The sequence below is a fragment of the Poecilia formosa genome, unplaced genomic scaffold (assembly GCF_000485575.1).
Source record: "Poecilia formosa unplaced genomic scaffold, Poecilia_formosa-5.1.2 Scaffold119, whole genome shotgun sequence".
NCBI lineage: Eukaryota > Metazoa > Chordata > Actinopteri > Cyprinodontiformes > Poeciliidae > Poecilia > Poecilia formosa.
Window position 1 is genome coordinate 1,204,918 of NW_006800058.1, and position 17,702 is coordinate 1,222,619.

At 37.9% G+C, this 17,702-nt stretch overlaps 1 protein-coding gene and 1 long non-coding RNA gene across 2 annotated transcripts; both read left to right on the forward strand.

Moving 5' to 3' along the window:
• The first annotated feature begins 3,154 nt into the window (after nucleotides 1-3,154).
• Nucleotides 3,155-8,021, forward strand: LOC107837170 (uncharacterized). The gene is made up of 4 exons (XR_001663171.1): nucleotides 3,155-3,232; nucleotides 7,166-7,345; nucleotides 7,564-7,624; nucleotides 7,932-8,021. It is a non-coding gene; the product is annotated as an uncharacterized LOC107837170 (long non-coding RNA).
• Nucleotides 8,022-8,367: 346 nt separating this feature from the next.
• Nucleotides 8,368-17,499, forward strand: LOC103143981 (G-protein coupled receptor 56-like). Its single transcript, XM_016675678.1, has 8 exons — nucleotides 8,368-8,435; nucleotides 10,166-10,294; nucleotides 10,522-10,671; nucleotides 10,745-10,787; nucleotides 10,874-10,962; nucleotides 11,372-11,490; nucleotides 16,385-16,621; nucleotides 17,277-17,499. Exons 1-8 carry the CDS (start codon nucleotides 8,415-8,417, stop codon nucleotides 17,497-17,499), a joined length of 1,011 nt encoding a protein of 336 aa, XP_016531164.1. The 5' UTR covers nucleotides 8,368-8,414.
• Nucleotides 17,500-17,702: the final 203 nt, after the last annotated feature.

Here is a 17,702-nt window from a genome sequence, read left to right on the forward strand (position 1 = left end):
GTATCCATTTATAGTCGTTGATTCACCTGAATTATTTACTGGATCTTTTGTCTGTTCAGGTCTATTTATGTTCCTGTGGTCAGTGGCTTTATCAAGCAAGTCTCGATCAGAAAACAACTCTTCAGTCCGAGATCCTTCCACCCAGAAAATGATGACAACCAGCTTCAATAACTGAATCACAGATTTTTGCTGCATAAACAAACAGCGCCTAAATTAGGTGTTGACTATCTATTGGTCTTATTTTATATGCTTTATAATTTTACAAACAATGAGTCTTTTTGCTAATGTTATACTTTTCTATAAGATGTCTTTAAAAAGACTGTGCTCCAGAAATTTTATGTTCTTTGCATGTATTTATTGTTTAGATTTTATGTTTATAAAATATATCATGAAATAAAAATTATGTCAACGTCTATGTTCATCCAAAGTTTTTCAGTTTACCTGAAAAGCCCAACCAAATTGTTAGACAGCTGTGGTTTGGCTTCTGTGTGGCTGTTCATTTAGTTCACACAACCATCCACAAGAGGGAGCCAGGAGTTGCTGTTTAACGGGGAACCTGCTAAGCTAATTACATGTACCTGCAAATTCTCAGCTCAACCAGAGCTGATAAGGAGCCAATTGCCAGTCCTCTGATGCCTGAGTCTTAGCTTTACTCTGGGCCTTCCAGTTATTGGTCTTTTTATGTTCCCTGAGCTAGTGATAGGCAAATGAAGACTCATGAAGCAGTGAAGCTTTCAACACTTTGGTTTGCAAAAAGGTTCATTACTCATTGCTACATTCATCACTCACTAATGACATCTGCTGGTGAAACTGTAACAGCCTTGTCACTCCATTGGATCATACTTCCAATAATTAGTAAATGCAATATTGTCACAAAGTTTTTATCAAACTTAAGTTTAGTAACAGGAGAATCAATTAAATCATATTTAATTGTCATGTTTTAATTATTAAAATGATTTGTAGCCAATCTAGTCCTGGTTGAACGTCAGTGGTTGTGTTGGGTTTTCTTTTATGCCAGATACTGATATGACAATAAAGACATTTGATGTTTTAGTGTGTTGGGAGAGGAGTGCTTGTTGGGGCATTTGCTTGGATTTCTAATTGGCTCTGATCCCTTATATTTAGCTAAATACAGACTTTTAGTCTTGCAACAGCATTAAATCTGTTTCTGCTGTGCAAGACTGATATATCTTTGCTAATCAGACTACAAATAATAGTGGAAATTTCCAGAAGGTGAAAAATTGGGACACGGAGGGGTTAATTAATTTTACTTAAGAAGAATTTTATTGTGAGCGATCATCTCAAAGTATTCCCAGATGTCAGAGATTTTCCTCATGCTGGCTCCATTTCAGTCAATCAGTCTAGCTCATTTGTGTATCACATTTCAGCAACAATGCAGTTCAAAGAGTTTTACATTATAAAATCACAAAAATATAAAGTCATATAAAAACACAATAATTGACAATTGAGAAAACCAGTAACAAACAGTACATTTTGATGAGTGCCATCATCAAAATCATCAATACACTTCAAATATGTTGGTCAATGTTCCTTTTATTTTGGCCACTGAAGACAAATATTCCCCTCTGATTCACGACCAAATGACCTACAACAACCCATGAAGCAGCATGGCTCATCACGCTATTATTTTGAAAACCGACACGCAAAATAAAGCAGTCGTGTCCCGGGTGATGCGAGGCGTCGGTTTTCAGCAAGACGGCACAAGCATCGAAGCGGGGCTTCATCTGACACGCCCCCTTTTTACCCGGTACACGCCTCGAAGTCTGGATTCAGATGTTCCATCTCTACTCTGAGCTTTTTGAATTTTTTTGTGGCTTAATCTATGATCTCCTTTAAAGGCGTTTTCTGCAGCAATCTGGATTCTAGTGATGGTGAGATGAAGCTTCCTGAAGCACTGAGGCATTACATCCAATAGTTTGACTCATGAGCTGGTGCACCACGGTGCTTCATTTGATCTGCTGCGACATCAAGTGGAAAATATATGTAACATAGGCAAAGTGAAAACAACTTGAAGCCTTACAATAAATAAGTAAATTATGTTTATGATTCTGATCATAAACATAATGATCAGAATCATTATTCTGAATATAATATCAGAATATTATATTCTGATAATATCAGAATATATTATTCTGATAATAGTCTTAATCTGTTCATCTGAAACAATGGCTGGATGAAAAAAGAAATCAGAAAACAAATGGGGGGGGAGAGAGTTGTGATTGACTTGTTACTCTAACCAAGCTATGTCACAAGGGACAAAATTACATCATTTATTAAAGAATAAAAAGTTTAATTTTGCTTGAATCTATGTGATTTCTCTGTTTTCAGATGATTCCATCTGCTACGGAAAATACCCATGCTCACAGAGCAAAGATGAAGCAAGAAATGCATCAGCTGGTTTGTGGAAGTTGGGATAAAACATTTTGTCACTTTCCAAATATTCCAGTGGATGTATTCTGTCTGACCTTTGAATCCTAAATTGACTTGGCTGAGCTTGACCAACCTGGTTAGTGCCTTTCTGCAGAGCTCAATAAACCCTCAGCACAGGTGAGGTTTTTTATCATTAAAGTTAATTTGGACACGACACTTATCCTTTTAAAACATTAGAAATTATTACGCAGGATCCTCTGTCTTGGTTTTTTGACATTATTGGTGATGGTTTAATAATGCTGTGGGAAACTATTTGGCAAGATTAAAATGTTGCCAGACCTGGGAAACTTGGGTCCATCAGAAAAAAGATGCTCCAATGAATTGCACAAGCAATAAAATCTAAAACAAGAAACTGTGACGTGTGAAACAGCAGCGTCTTGCCTTTCATTTTGATCCGCAAGCAAACTGACAAACCAGTTCTGAATGGTGGAGTGGTTTTAAACGTCACAAGCTGCTCCTTCAACACATGCCTCAATACGCTTCATAAAAATCCTCCTGGATTACTCGACTCACGCTCTGAAGCCTCAGCACAGAAGACACATCACTACTGGATTCTGCTCCCTGTGCTGAGTTTGTTTCTCCTCGTCTTCTAAAGACTCTGAAGTTCTCTGGTTCAAATCTCATGACTGGCGACGTCTTGTTCCTCTTCCTACAAGTCTGTGCTGCGTAACCTGTCCCCCCTCTAACAATGTTACCATCCAGCAGCCTCCACCAGACCCCTCCACAGATCCCCGGCTCCCAGCTTTACACAACTCTGGATCAGCTGAGTCTTCTTAACATGGTACGTTTTGCTAGACATTGTCAAACATTGAGAGGTTTGTTATCAAACACGCTGTTTTGAAGCCAAAAACCTCTGAAATATATAGGGACACATCGAAAATCAACTAATTTAAAGTTAAAACTTTAGTCTTGGCACCTGTTGCATTAGCTGTTAGCTTCAGCCTCCAGGTCCAATCCATACGGACTTGCACTAACTAAAGGCCCCAAGAGAAACATCTAAATAACTAATAATCTTTCAAAAGAAAATTAATAAAGAAATCTTGGACTATTCTTTTAAATCACCACAGAAGCATCCATCTACTGCTGGAACAAAACAAACTCCTCAAATGCTAACATAAATGTTGAATTGGACCGTTCCAGGTCGCTATCAAGCTAATTTTCTATTAACATCTCCATAAATCTTTTTCGATAAACATGACGTTACCAAGACACATGCAAACATACCATGATCTTGTCTTTTTTTATATTCTCTCTTTTCTCTCTCTGTGATAAGTCTTTTTTGTTGTTGTTTTGTTTACTTCTCTTCCACCGGTGTTTTGGATGAGCACTGCACATTGCATGGCAGCTCATGTTGCCCGTGAAGCATGACCCACCGCGGCCACCAGGTGGACCCCAAGAACAAGTTATTTTTTGCGTTTGAAATTAAATATTTACATAAGTTATAAAGACACAACTTTTTTTTTTCACTGACATAAATTAAACTTTTCTGTTGAAGGTAAGTTAGAGTTGTCATAATCCAAATATTAATAACACTTTCTTCAAATCAAAAGTGTGCATATATTTCCTTTATGTTTGGTAAAACATCCTGTGATCAAATGTTTTAGCTCTTTTTTCACAAGCTTGCAGAATTTTTGGTCCATGCCTCTGGACAGAACTGGTATAACTGAGTCGGTTTTAAAGTTCACCTTCAATCAAGAGAATTTCACTCAATCCAGAGCAGGAATTATAATATATTTAGAATCCAGAGAAACTCTTTTTAGTTTATGTGGAGAAACTTCTCATTACTTTAGAACAACATTATCAGAACAAGAATCCAGAGAAACCCCTACTAGTAAATCAGTCATGGATTATTTATCCTTATTTGTTTCCTTTCTTCTTCTTTTGCTCTATGGTGTGTTGTTTTGTTGCATTTCCTTCTAATTCATGCAAAGCACTTTGAATTGCCTTGTTGCTGAAAATGTGCTATAAAAATAAAATGGCCTTACCTTACCTTGTTGCAGTTCACCCATTTCCCTTCTGTGCACCATCCAGGTCTGTTTATCAGTTTCAGGAACTGACCAAAACCCCTCAGTGTCATTACCTTGAGAAATAATGAGATTTGGTGAAGTATAAAAACTTGCCCTATAAAAACGTTACAAGTCATTCAAATGGAACAGACAGATACAAAGTGACATTCACTGTCCACCACCAAGTGAAGCAAAGGTTGTAGTGCGAGGTCTGCTTTTATCTTTTCATTCTCCACCTTTAGTAGCTAATCTGGTGGTATTTGCTTGGGGTCACTGTCCATTTAGAGGACACATTTCTTCCTGGCTGTTGTTTTTGTGAAGTGTATTGGCAGTCAGTAATTTTTTTCTGTTTTTTTTAATAATGGCTTCTTTCTTGGTGTGTGGTCTTACAGCTCATGTCAGTACAGGATTTGCATCACTCTGGGTAACAACACTCTCATCTTCAACTAGTCACTTCACCACAGCTTTGCTCTGGTTTCGTGGTTGAGTTGAGTTTTATGACTTTTTCACATCTGGGACACAGAACTCATAACCGAACGCTATGACAGCTGAAGGCTTCCATGATGTTTATACTTGCATATAAATGGTTTGATGCATCAACGTTTTTCAAAAAGACCAAGGATTGTATTGAAATGTGCTGATCGCTCATGATGAAGTGTTGGATGATTTCTTTTAGATTTTTCCCAGATATCATGCAGCAGTGTGTTTTAGCTGCTGTCTCCTATTACATTCACAGCCACTCCTATATTTATTTAATGTGTTGTGAATCAGCCAATCAGTGGCTTACAAAACTTTGACATGATTTATATTTTATAAGTTGGTTAAAAGTAAACTAATTGTAGTTCATGTAAACATTTGCAATATGAACAAAGAAATGGTTAATCTTTTATGTCATTTCCTGTTCTAGCTCATGACTGAGCTAGAACAGGAAACATCTTATTTAATGTAAGATGGCGAGAAAACAAGTTATGGGTCTTTTGATATAAACTGTCAAATCCAGTATAAAAACGGGGCAGGTTTAAGAAACAACTTAGTACAGATCAAGAAAAATGAACAGGCTGATGAAAGCAAAGGGGGGCAGAGAGCGCCGATCCAGAGCAGGCGATGTGGCTGAGGTTCACAGCATGATGGTCAATCACACTCAGAGCTCCATGATGGAGAGAAATAAATTTTACACAAGTTTTCCAAAGTTGTTTATTTATTGCCACTTTTTCAGCCTTTTACCTCCCAGATGCTGAGCTAGCTAAATTTGATCAGGGGGGAATGGTAGTTTTTTTTTTTTTGGAAAAGTGTTCCTTCTTGTTTTGGATGATGGGTATACCCATCATCCAACTATAGTTGGACAGATTTTTGGCAGTATTTTTCATACTTTGCTGTTTTGGTCTGATGCGTGTCCATAGCAACAGGGTGGTTTACAACAGGGAGCAGTTGATTAACATTGGAAAAACTGAAATATGTTTTTATTTAATTGCCCTTTACGATAAATATAATATTTTTGAATTTGTGCCTACAAAAAGTGGTGAGGACAGCGGAGAGGATCATTGAGACTCCACTTCACCCTATCCAGAACATTTCACACAGATGCTGCTTAGCCAGAGATAACCAGATCCTCTCTGATTCCACCCATCCTCTCCATGGTCTGTTCTCCGTTGGCTAAGCGATGTGTCTTTATGCAACGACAATAAAATAAATCTAAGTCTGTAACTGCAGCAAAAGTTTCTACAAAGTATTGATACAAGAGAGTGGAATGAAAAAACATGGAGCACTTTTGAGAGGTTCATTAAAAACCATGTATTATATTCCTTGATGATAATGCAGTACCTTGGGTTGCTGTGTTATACAAAACGCTTGAAAACATTTATGTTTTTAGTTAACATAATGTTAAAATTGAGTGTGAAAACTGTTGGTTACTGGTGACAGAAAAACATAACTTATCTGCACAGCAAAAAAAACTGCAGATAAGTTCAGCTTCCGTTTTAGTGGCATAACAAACTTCAGTGCTCCTCTCTAATGAAAGCAGAAAAACATGTAAACCCTGATGTGATGCTTTCTTTTAAGAGTAGAGAAGCTGCTTCCATCCATATTGCACCTGTTTCATCCTCTCTCCAAAACACACATGTTCCATTGTTCTCCTGAAACACAGAGAATCAAAATGAAGGAAAATTCTTGTTTTTTAAGGTTTTATTATTGTATATATATAGTTACCATTTTATTTTTGTGGTAAAAGATTAACTGGACCGGCTCAGTGAGATTGCTGACTGGCTGCTTTCCAGTGTTCACAAACAGGACCAGCCCTACTAAAACTCTGACATTCGCAGGGCCGTGCAGAGACCTTTGGAGGGGAAGGGGCTTAAAGTAAAAAGGGGCACTTTGACCTTAAAACACTGTAGATCTCTGTCATTGTCTTTGGCCAAAACATTCACCTCCCTTGCCTGATGCTGGTGATGTAGCTGTGGTTACTATCCAGTAGCACCACCATCAGCGCACGAATGACTGAATGTAGTCTAGAGTGCTTTGGAGTCTTCTGGACTAGATGAAACGCTGTAGAAGAAAATGTCAAAATTTGGACAGAAACATAAAGATAGAACCATGCATAACATATTTAGATGGTTTATCAGCAAAAAAAAAAAAACAAAACGTAGATTTGGGGGTTGGTTATCGTTTAACTATTTTACTTATCCACTTAAACAATCACTTCCTTCCTTTAGGCCACCTCTCTCTCAGCATGTGATCAAACTAGATGTGAAATTGTTTGCTGCAACAAGCAACCCTGAACCACCAGAGCAACACGGCGCCTCGGTCGGTGATCATTATCAGTTTGAGAAAGTCCAACATGAAGTGGATTACTCTTTATCTCCTAACACTCTGCTTCCCTACGACCAGAGCTGGTGAGTATTTTGGGATTTTGTAGTTTGAACATCAGCTTAGTTGTTAATGTATCCGTCCAGGCTCAGTTCTGCCCATTGGGAAAACATTTCTATCTTGTCTGAATGAGTGATATTCAAATTATTAGTAAATTTTTTCTCGTACCTCTGACGAATTTCATTGTCATTTTTGTTTGCCGTGAAAAGTTCTGACTTCTTCACATTCTGTGTCCATTTTACAGACTGTAACCCTCAGAATGTTACTGATGAGTGTATAAAACAAGATCTTGTAAAGTGGACCAGGTAAGTGATCCATGCCATGCTTATGGGGTTGATGTTAAGCTTCTATTCTTACTCCCTAATGGCTTCTTCATTTAATAAATTCATGTTATTGTAAGTCTTTTTTTTCCCTTTTCTTTAATTTCAACTTGTTTTTGGGATTAGTTATGTTCATACCAGTTTTTGGACACTGCTTTATTGCTCATAGAGGAATACATTGTGTCTTCATTCTATTTTTGTTCTTGTGTTTAAATTGTTAAATTGTTGTGGTTACAGTAGTTCTTGTGCTGCATCATTGTTTAGATGATTGATGTGAAATATTTCCTGGTAGGTGCTATGAAGATAAAATTGTAAAGTGTGAAGAAAAGCAGCATAACTGCTCCCAGCTATTTTGCAGGATGGTGAAATCATCAGACCAGGTGAGCTCATAGCTGGTGATCATAGGTAAAACCTTTATTTGGGAACACCAACACGAGAAATGAGGGTTGTTTTTTTTTTTTTTTTTGTTTTTGTTTTGTTTTGTTTTTCTTAGAAATTTCAAGCATTTATTTCAGTTAATTTTGATAATTATTAATACAGAAATTATGGCCAGTCTTCAAGTATGTGACTGTACTGTACAGTATAGGCACCAAGTATTTTGGGGTTCTATGCATTGAATGAAGACGATTCTCTGGTTCTGCTGAGGTGTTAAGGAATCCCATGTTGCTTATGCGTCTTCATTATTGGGTCCAGTGTCTCATCGTCCTTTGTAAAGTGGATGTAAATTGTAAAGTGTGAAGAAAAGCAGCATAACTGCTCCCAGCTATTTTGCAGGATGGTGAAATCATCAGACCATGTGGTACATACTACCAAATGTACCACATGGTTCTGTGGTACATTTGGTAGTTCCAAAGGATTACCAATTAGCTTCATTTTAACATGAATTTTAGCTAATACCTGCTAAAAAAAATAAAATTAGCATCTCCATCAACCTTGTCAGCACAGAGAAGGAAGGAATGCAATAAAATTTCCTGTCAGATGACTTTGGACTTGACAAAGTCCAAAGTCATCTGACATGTTTGTCAGATATGGATGTTTTGTATGGACCTATCCTAACATGACCTCTTCAAGGAAGCATAATACGCCACTACTGACTCAAACTGTAAAACTCATAAATGGTGTGTTTTTCACCATCCTCTCAAGGTTTTCTTTTCCAACAACCTCCTATTAACATTAATCTGAATCTTCTTCAGCTGTGACCTTTTCTCCCTACAAGTGTCAGAATCCGTCTACTGAAGCTGTCCTGTTAGTCTTCCTCATAATGTTTCTGTAAAATTCAGGTTATCTGAGAAACTGAATGGTGGGTTTCAGTGAGATAAAAGCCATAATCATCAGAATGAAAATAAAATATTCAGTTGAAACCAGAAGGTTACATACACCTAATAAAAGACACAACTTTTTTTTCTCACCATGTGAAGTTAAATCAAACCAAACTTCTCTGGTTTTAAATCTCCAAGATTATTTCTATTTGCTAATTGCCACAACAATGAGAGACAGAATATGTCTGAGGTTTATTTATTCAAATTCAGAAGCTGACGTAAATTTCCTTTGCACTGCATGACTTGAGTCAAACATTTTGGGTTTCCTTCCACAATTGTTTTGCTGTAGCTTGCTGGAGTTCTGGTCCATTCCTCCTGACAGAACTGGTAGAACTGAGTCAAGTTGTAGGTTGACTCTCTCACACACACCTTTTCAGATTTGCCCACAAATTCTCTCTGGGATTGGAATCAGGACTTTGTGTAGGCCACACTAATACACTGACTGTGGAGAATGACACAGTGAAACATGTCAGCGTCAGGCAGCATGTTTGGTCTTTTTGTTTTGGGGTTGATTTGGACATGTTATACGCAAACACGTCCATATTTGGGACATAAAGTAGTCTCCTTCCTGAGCGGTATGATGGTTGGACATTTCCATAAACACAGCACCTTCAACTATCTGGAAATTGATGAACCAGCTCTACAATTCTCTTACTGATCTCTTTGCTGATTCCTTGTGAAACTACAGAGTGATGTGTGGCCTTAAAGGACATCTACAGGTCTCCTCTAATTACATCAAATATCTCAGTTTAACCTATCAGAAGTTTCAAGGCCATGTGGCTCAACTTATAAATCTCCAACATTCTATCATTATTGTGGCATTTAGCAAATAGTAATAATTTTGGAATTCTGACTGACCTAAAACATGATAAATGTGGTCTGATTTCACTTTAGACAGTAAGGGAAAAAAGACGTCTGTGTCATTTTAATTGGCATGTGTAAATTGTCTGGTTTCAAATGTATAAGTCTGTTGACTTTGTAAAATATAAGTTTCAGTTGTTGAATTGCATTAATAAACTAAATTAATCTTTTGACATTTACAGGATTAATTTCTCTTGTATTTATGTTAAACTGTGTTCAAAGTTTGATGGAATGTTCATAAATGTTATTAGGACATAGTAAACCAATATGCTGTATTCACAGGACATGGTCTGAAACATAACTGATTTTCTCTTAATAAAATTCTAATAAATGTTCTGGTATTAAGGTTGAAGTACGTCCCACATCCAATCACAGGGTCCAAATCCCATTGCCACACGTTCCGAAAATGAGAAGGGCACAGACGGAGAAAAATGTCCAAGTGGTTTCCTCGGTGATCAACAGCAGATTCTTTCAGGTGTGATTCTCTGAACAAGCAAGCATAATGTTCTTTATACATTTACCTGAACTTCGAGCTTAAGCCAGCATGCCATTGTGAATGCACCAGGTGGATCTTTCCTTCAGACTCATTTCTATTAATTTACATTGTGATTTTTTTATAGTAAAAAATGGAGGCTGTAGAGGCTGTCCCTCTAGACGAATATTACTTTTAAAAAAGAGGCCAATTCTGTCTCCTCATTGCAGCAAACTCCTCAGAACAACTCCGGTACGCAGCCGACTTTCAGAGAACAGGGAACTGTTTTAGGAGAGCAGGTTCTGTTTGTGAGCATTGGAAGCCAGCAAATCAGCAACCTTACTGATCCGGTCCAGTTAATCTTCAACCACAATAAAACGGTAATTGAATAAATACAATTAAAAAAAGGAATTTTCCTTCCATTTCCATTTTGATTCCCTTTCTATGTTTCAGGAGAACAATGGAACATGTGTGTTTTGGAAGGAGGATGAAACAGGTGCAATATGGATGCAAACAACTTTTCTACTCTTAAATGAAAGCATCAAATGAGGATTTACATGTTTGTTTTTCTGCTTTCATTAGAGTGGAGCACTGAAGGCTGTTATACCAAAAAATCCGAAGATGAATTTATCTGCCGCTGCAGTCGCCTCGGCTTTTTTGCTGTGCTTGTGGTAAATCATGTTTTTCTGTCACCAGTAATCAACAGTTTTACATTTACATATAGTGACTTCTAAAAGTATTAACATTTTGTCACATTAACCTAAGATTTCATTATTGTTGGAGGATTTTTCATAACAGGCCAAAACACAAAGTAGTGCAAACTTGTAAAGTGGTAGAAATTTGATAGATGATTTTCAAATTGTTAATAAATATATCTGGAAAAAGCCCCTTAAATTTACATTCTGCCCCGAGTGTTCGAGAAACATTTACTGCAGTTTCTACGCCAGTTACACACACTGATCATATTTGGCTTTGTGAATACCTTAGCATCTCAGAGGTGAAAGAGACAAACGGCAAACAAAATGTCTGAGGATTGATGTAAAATGCATTTCAGCTAAACTTAATTTTTTCCCTGTATAGAATCCAGAAGTGAAGGTGGATGAGGATCATGCTGAGGCTCTCAGCTACATCACCTACATTGGATCAGCGCTCTCTGCCTTCTTTGCTTTCATCAGCCTGTTCATCTATGTTGGTCTGCAGTAAGTTTTTACTTTAAGTTAAACCTTTTTTATTAATGGATTGACATAGCTTGTATTATGTCTTCCTTCTATCCAGGACTTGCACAGGTTTAGAGTCAGGAATAGTGCAGCTTTTTCAGTTAAAAACTGAAGCCAAGAATCCTTCAGTTTAACTGCTCTCCACACATGTTGGACAGAAACGATTTAGATGCAAATTGTTCACCACACTTTACAGTCAGGGAGCCCACCCTCTTTATTAAAAACACCAGCAGAGGTTGCACTTTGCTGTCCATTGTTTTGATTTGACAGAATTAAAAAAAATAAAATCTTGTCATAATCTCTCTTTACTCATTAACTTTTAAATTGATAATAATGAAACATTCAGTGGCATTTAATTTTCAATGGGCTTCTTTAGTCAACAAACCGAACAGAGAATCCACATCAAGCGAATACATGTAGCTTCTTGTGCACTGTGACAACCAACTTTGGCCCCAGTTACTACAAATGAACAATGAAATTAAACAATTAAATTATGAATGATTCCCCTGCTGTGGCCATCACACCAACCAGAATTGCATACCTGCTTGTTAATCAAAACTATAAATGTTTTGATGTTGATCTGGAAGCTGCTTCCGCACTGAAGACTGGAATTATAAGTGCCATTTTAGCCAAAGTTTTAAAATCGTGGAACATTTCTCCAACTAAAGTCATCAGAAGATGAAAAGACTCTGAATAAGAAGTTTTTGTTATTCTAAAATCCCTCGCTTTTAGCAGAAGCTCCTGCACTAAACGAGCTCCAAAGAGACCTGTCCACAACTATTCAAGGGTCAGCTCCCGGATAGCAAGATGCATTTAGTTAAGTGTGCAAGTCAGAGAAGATACCCAGATATTTTTTTTTTTTATTATTGATTGATTGATTGATTTAGTTGCCTACACAATCTGCTCCGTACTTAAAGTTGAAAATGCTTCCGCATCTGCACCAACTGGTCAGGGGCCTCATGTATAAAGTGTGCGTGCGCACAAAAAATGTGCGGTCCCATAATTTACGCAAAAGTCAAAACTCACCTAAATACACTGTAGTCTGACTACATTTGGTGTTATTTAGACCAAGAAGCATCAAATCGATGTTTTTCATGATTTTAATATTTTATTACTTAAGCGTAATCGATGAAACTGAACCGCATTTATCCTCAGATAATAAGCTAACACGCACACAAAATAAAGAAAATTTAAAAAAGTATTTGAAAACCTCGCTGGAAGTACTTTTCCTCAGTTTTTGTCTCATAAAAGATGTAGCGCATGGAATGCATCTGCGGGGTAATTTAATTCTCACTAAAAAAAGAAAACAGGGTTGGATCAGCAGATTAACTCAAATCTGCTGATTAAAAGTAATCAACAAACTTGATTAATTTTAAGGTGATCAAGGTGTGTATGCAATCACACGTACAGCTGCTCAAAGGTAAGCCACGTAATTGTGGAGCCCTTTGGTTCTGATGGAGAACATCCCCAATGGAAGGATTCAGAGGGAGCGTTTGATCATATTGATCTGCTGGGAAATGTTGAAGATGGTTTAATAGATTACTCAGACTGATCATCCTGGATTTCTGAGCAAAACTTAAAGAAGGCGTGCGATACCGGCACCGGTCAGCGGCAGACATCCTTCAGTTGAGCCGCCCGCTTTGTGAATGCACTTTATGGACATAAAGCATATTTATTCTGTAAATGTACAACTTATACACATGATTCTACTATTTAGAATAAACATCCACTTTCCCTACTCAAATGACTCAATGACACGCTGTCTATCTTTAAATCCTGGCTAAACACGCTGCTGTTCCAACAGGCATTTGCACAATCTCTTTATTTTTTATTTCCGGTACATTTCCGGTAAAATACATTTTAAAGAAAAATACATTCTTTAAAATGTATTTTTATTTTTGTGAGGTGACATTATGTGCCCTCAAAGTACCTTTTAAATTAAATATATAATTATTATTATAAATACTTATACTGCTTCAAATGACGTTGCCATGATTCAATAATCACTTGGTGGTGGCAGACTTCCAGGTATTTATACTAATTTACACATGAATTTGTGGGTAGCGACAGGGGGGACCAGCCGCTCCGCTCTATTTCGCGCAAATTAGGATTTATAAAGGAAAGGTGCGCGCGCACGGCTTTATACATCCGATTTTCTTTGTGCGCCGAACTTTTCTAAATTTTTCCATACTCCAAGTTTTAGTGTCAAAACTGCACAGTCCTTTATGCATGAGGCCCCAGATGACTAAATTTTGACCTGACAAAATGACAGATGACCTTGGGGTTTTTTCTGTCAGTGTTACGTAGAACAAAGGCGGAGAATATTCCATTAATACAACCCCTGCTTCATATGTACTGCATTTACAAAGAAAAACTTTAATTCCATTCTTATGTTTAGTATTTTAAATGTCTGAATTGAGAGTAATGTGGAACTGAAGTTAAATTCTTTGTGTTGCACAAACTGGGTGATAATCAGGCTGATTCTGAGAACTGTGAACCTCCACCAGTGGTTTTAAATGGGTAGAACTGTGTCACATACCACAACCATTTATACACAAACATAAATGTCATGAAAGCCCTCAGCCATCATAGTGTTCTGTTATGAGTCCTGTGACCCAGACAGGATAGGATATGGTGTGAGTGTTCAAATCAACCACAAAACCAAAACAAACAAATATTTTTGCATTTTTACCCAGAGAGACATGTCCTGTGATGAAAAAAGCTGCAAGGCCACACCTAGGGTTGCCACCCATCCCGTGAAACATGGAACCGTCCCGTATTGAACCGATACGGGACGCGATTTGTTCCATATCCTACAAATGTGTATGTGTAATAATGAAAGTGTTCCCCGAGTACGTTATATAGTAGGCTGCCTCAGTCATTGTTTGACTCACAGTGTTGGTGTTTCGATTTTATGCCCAACTATTTTACAGATATAGGGACTGGTCCCTTATTTTACTTTCTGAAAGGTGGCAACCCTAGCCACACCACAAAAAAGAAGCCATTACTCAAAATATATATATATGTATATAAAAATAACCCTTCATGGTTTAAAGACCACTTTATCACTAAAGTTTTTAGGGGGAAATAAATTATAAACCGTTCTATGGCTTCCACTCTCACCAAAAAGCTTCTTCTGAACTACCTGAAAAGGCACATGCATTTGATCAGATATGTGATCTTTATATAATTTTATGTTGTTCAGATCAATGTCAGCAAGGGAAAGTGATAAGCAGCGATGGATGAGAAACTACATGTGTCTTATATGTTCTTTCAGCTTCGAAAAACAAACACTAACCAAAGATTTTAACACCCATTGCGACATCTGTTGTGTAGAGGCAGAGTTATTCTTGTATTATATGAGAAGATTGTCGCACACAATCATGAGATAATGATTGGGTTTTTCTCATATTTTTATGGAGTCTTTGAATCATAAGAGGAATCTCACACTTGAAAAAAGAAACAGAAGACCTAAAGTGACACATTTACAGGTTTTGACTGATGGAGTTAGGCAGTGTAAACATCTAGAAAATATGCTTTACTTTAAAGTTTAAACTGTCTAATAATTTTAGACCTTAACTGTCAGTGGGTCATTCTCACACCACCAAAATACTTTACACTCTGTTCTCAAAACCTATTTCTCACAGGAAGATGAGTCACATTGAACAATTTCCTTGGTAAATAGTAATCACCTTATTTGGAACTGAGCACCAAATGTCAACATCACACCAGTTTAAAAAGTCAAAGTAACATTCACACAAACTTAATGTTTTGAAATTGCTCTAGTTTTGGCACTTGTTGAATTAGCTGTTAGCTTCAGCCTCCAGGTCCAATCAATAAGGACATAGACTAACTAAAGGCACCAAGAGAAAAATCTACTGTAGATAAACTAAAAATCTTTCAAATGAAAGTTACTAAAGGACTCTAGAATTATTAAATCACCACAGAAGCACCCACCTACTGCTGGAACAAAACAAAAACTCCTCAAATGACTCTGGGCTCATTGATTGTTATGTTTTGGTGCCAACAGAAATATGGCAGGAGTTCAGAGAAATTGTGAGAGTCCATGAGACTTACAAGAAGATTCAAAACATCTTTGGGTCAAAAACTGTGGAATACAAAATAAGTAATCAGTTCTGACCCAGTCAACTGTCACAGGTTACTGTGGTGTTTGGTTCAGAGAACTCTTCCTGGGACTTCAAAGGATGTTTTAGATAAAACTTTAAAGGTTTACTCCCTGAATCATGAGTGATTGACCAACTCCAATCATTTGTTTTGTTGCATTGCACAGCAAGACATCAAGGTGAACTGTAGTTATGCAGGAAATGTAAAAGTCAGCAAATACTCTTTGCATCTGCATTATAAAACTAACAACACAGATAAATCCTCCATGTATGGAGGCCTCAGTCCTCTACACAGCCATCACAGGTTGCAGGTCTTACCCAGAGGCGCAAAAAGTGGGTATGCAGCGTATGCAACGCATAGGGGCGCAGCACCAGAGGGGGCGCCAAAACCCCGTCTGGAGGGGACGACGCGCCGATTATGTTTTCCCATACACTTCAGCGCGCATCACGCATCACCTCTCACACATAACGAGGTAAATGTAGCTATTTTTACACTTCACGTATCATCGCCTCGGGGGGGAAGGGGGGGGGGGGGTGGGCAGCGTCGCTCCTTCACCCTGACATTCCTTCCCTGGGGGGGCGCCGATTTATGTTTTCGCATCCACCTGAATAATGTGTAGTTGCGCCACTGGTCTTACCCCTTTATCACAACCACTTTTCTGTCTCGTCATTAGCAAATAAAGGCAACTAGACCCAAAAATATCCTTTATAAGAAAAAACCAAACAATGCGTTTCTGTCATGTCTCCCTTAGTCGACAACGTTCGGAGAAGGGCCTCAACATCCACATAGAGCTAACAGGGGCGTTGTTGTGCCTCCATCTCGGCTTCCTGAGCAGCAGTTTCTGGATCCTTCTACTAGATGACATCAAGTACAGCTGGGTTTGTGGAGGTCTGGGTCTCTTCCTGCACTGGTCTCTGCTGGCCACCATCACCTGGCTGGCCCTGGAAGGATTCCACCTTTACCTTCTCCTCATCCGAGTCTNCGATGTGTCTTTATGCAACGACAATAAAATAAATCTAAGTCTGTAACTGCAGCAAAAGTTTCTACAAAGTATTGATACAAGAGAGTGGAATGAAAAAACATGGAGCACTTTTGAGAGGTTCATTAAAAACCATGTTTTAAATTCCTACATGATAATGCAGTACATTGTGTTGCTGTGTTATAAAAAAAAAAAACCTTCAAACATTTACTCTTTGGGTTACAGTCCTGAATGTGAATATGTTTAGAAAACGGTTGATGACTGGTGACAGAAAAACATAATTTACCACAAGCAAAGCAAAAAAAGCTGAGGTGACTGCAGCTGCAGATAAGTTCAACTTCTATTTTAGTGGGAAACAAACTTCAGCGCTCCACTCTTTTGAAAGCAGAGAAACAGACATGTAAATCCTCATTTGATGCTTTGCCTCCATATTGCACCTGTTTCATCCTCCTTCCAAAACACACATGTTCCACTGTTATCCTGAAACACAGAAAGGGAATCAAAATGAAGGAAAATTCTTGTTTTTGAAGTGTTTATTATTGTATTTATTTTGTTGCCATTTTATTATTGTGGCAAAAGATTAACTGAACCGGTTCAGTGAGATCACTGACTGACTGGTTTCCAGTGTTCACAAACAGGTTTCCTAAAACTCTGACATTCGCAGGGCCATGCAGAGACCTTTGGAGGAGAAGAGGCTTAAAGTTAAAAAGGGGAAGATTAATCTTAAAACATTGTACAACTCTGTCCGTCTCTGTCGTTGTGTCCTTGGACAAGACAATTCATCCCCTTCCCTGCTGCTGGTGGTGCTTCTGTCAGTGGTGTTGCTGCCCCAGGGCAGCTGTGGCTACTATCCAGTAGCTTACCACCATCAACATATGCATGACTGAATGTAGTGCAGAGTGCTTTGGAGTCCTCTTGACTAGATAAAACACTTTACAAGAAAATGTCACAATTTGGACAGAAAAACATAAAAATAGAGCCATAAATATGATAGAAACATATTTAGATGGTTTATCAACGAAAAAAAAAGTTGATTTGGGTTTTAGTTCCATAAACTATTTTACTTCCTCTCGGCCCCCTCTCTCTCAGC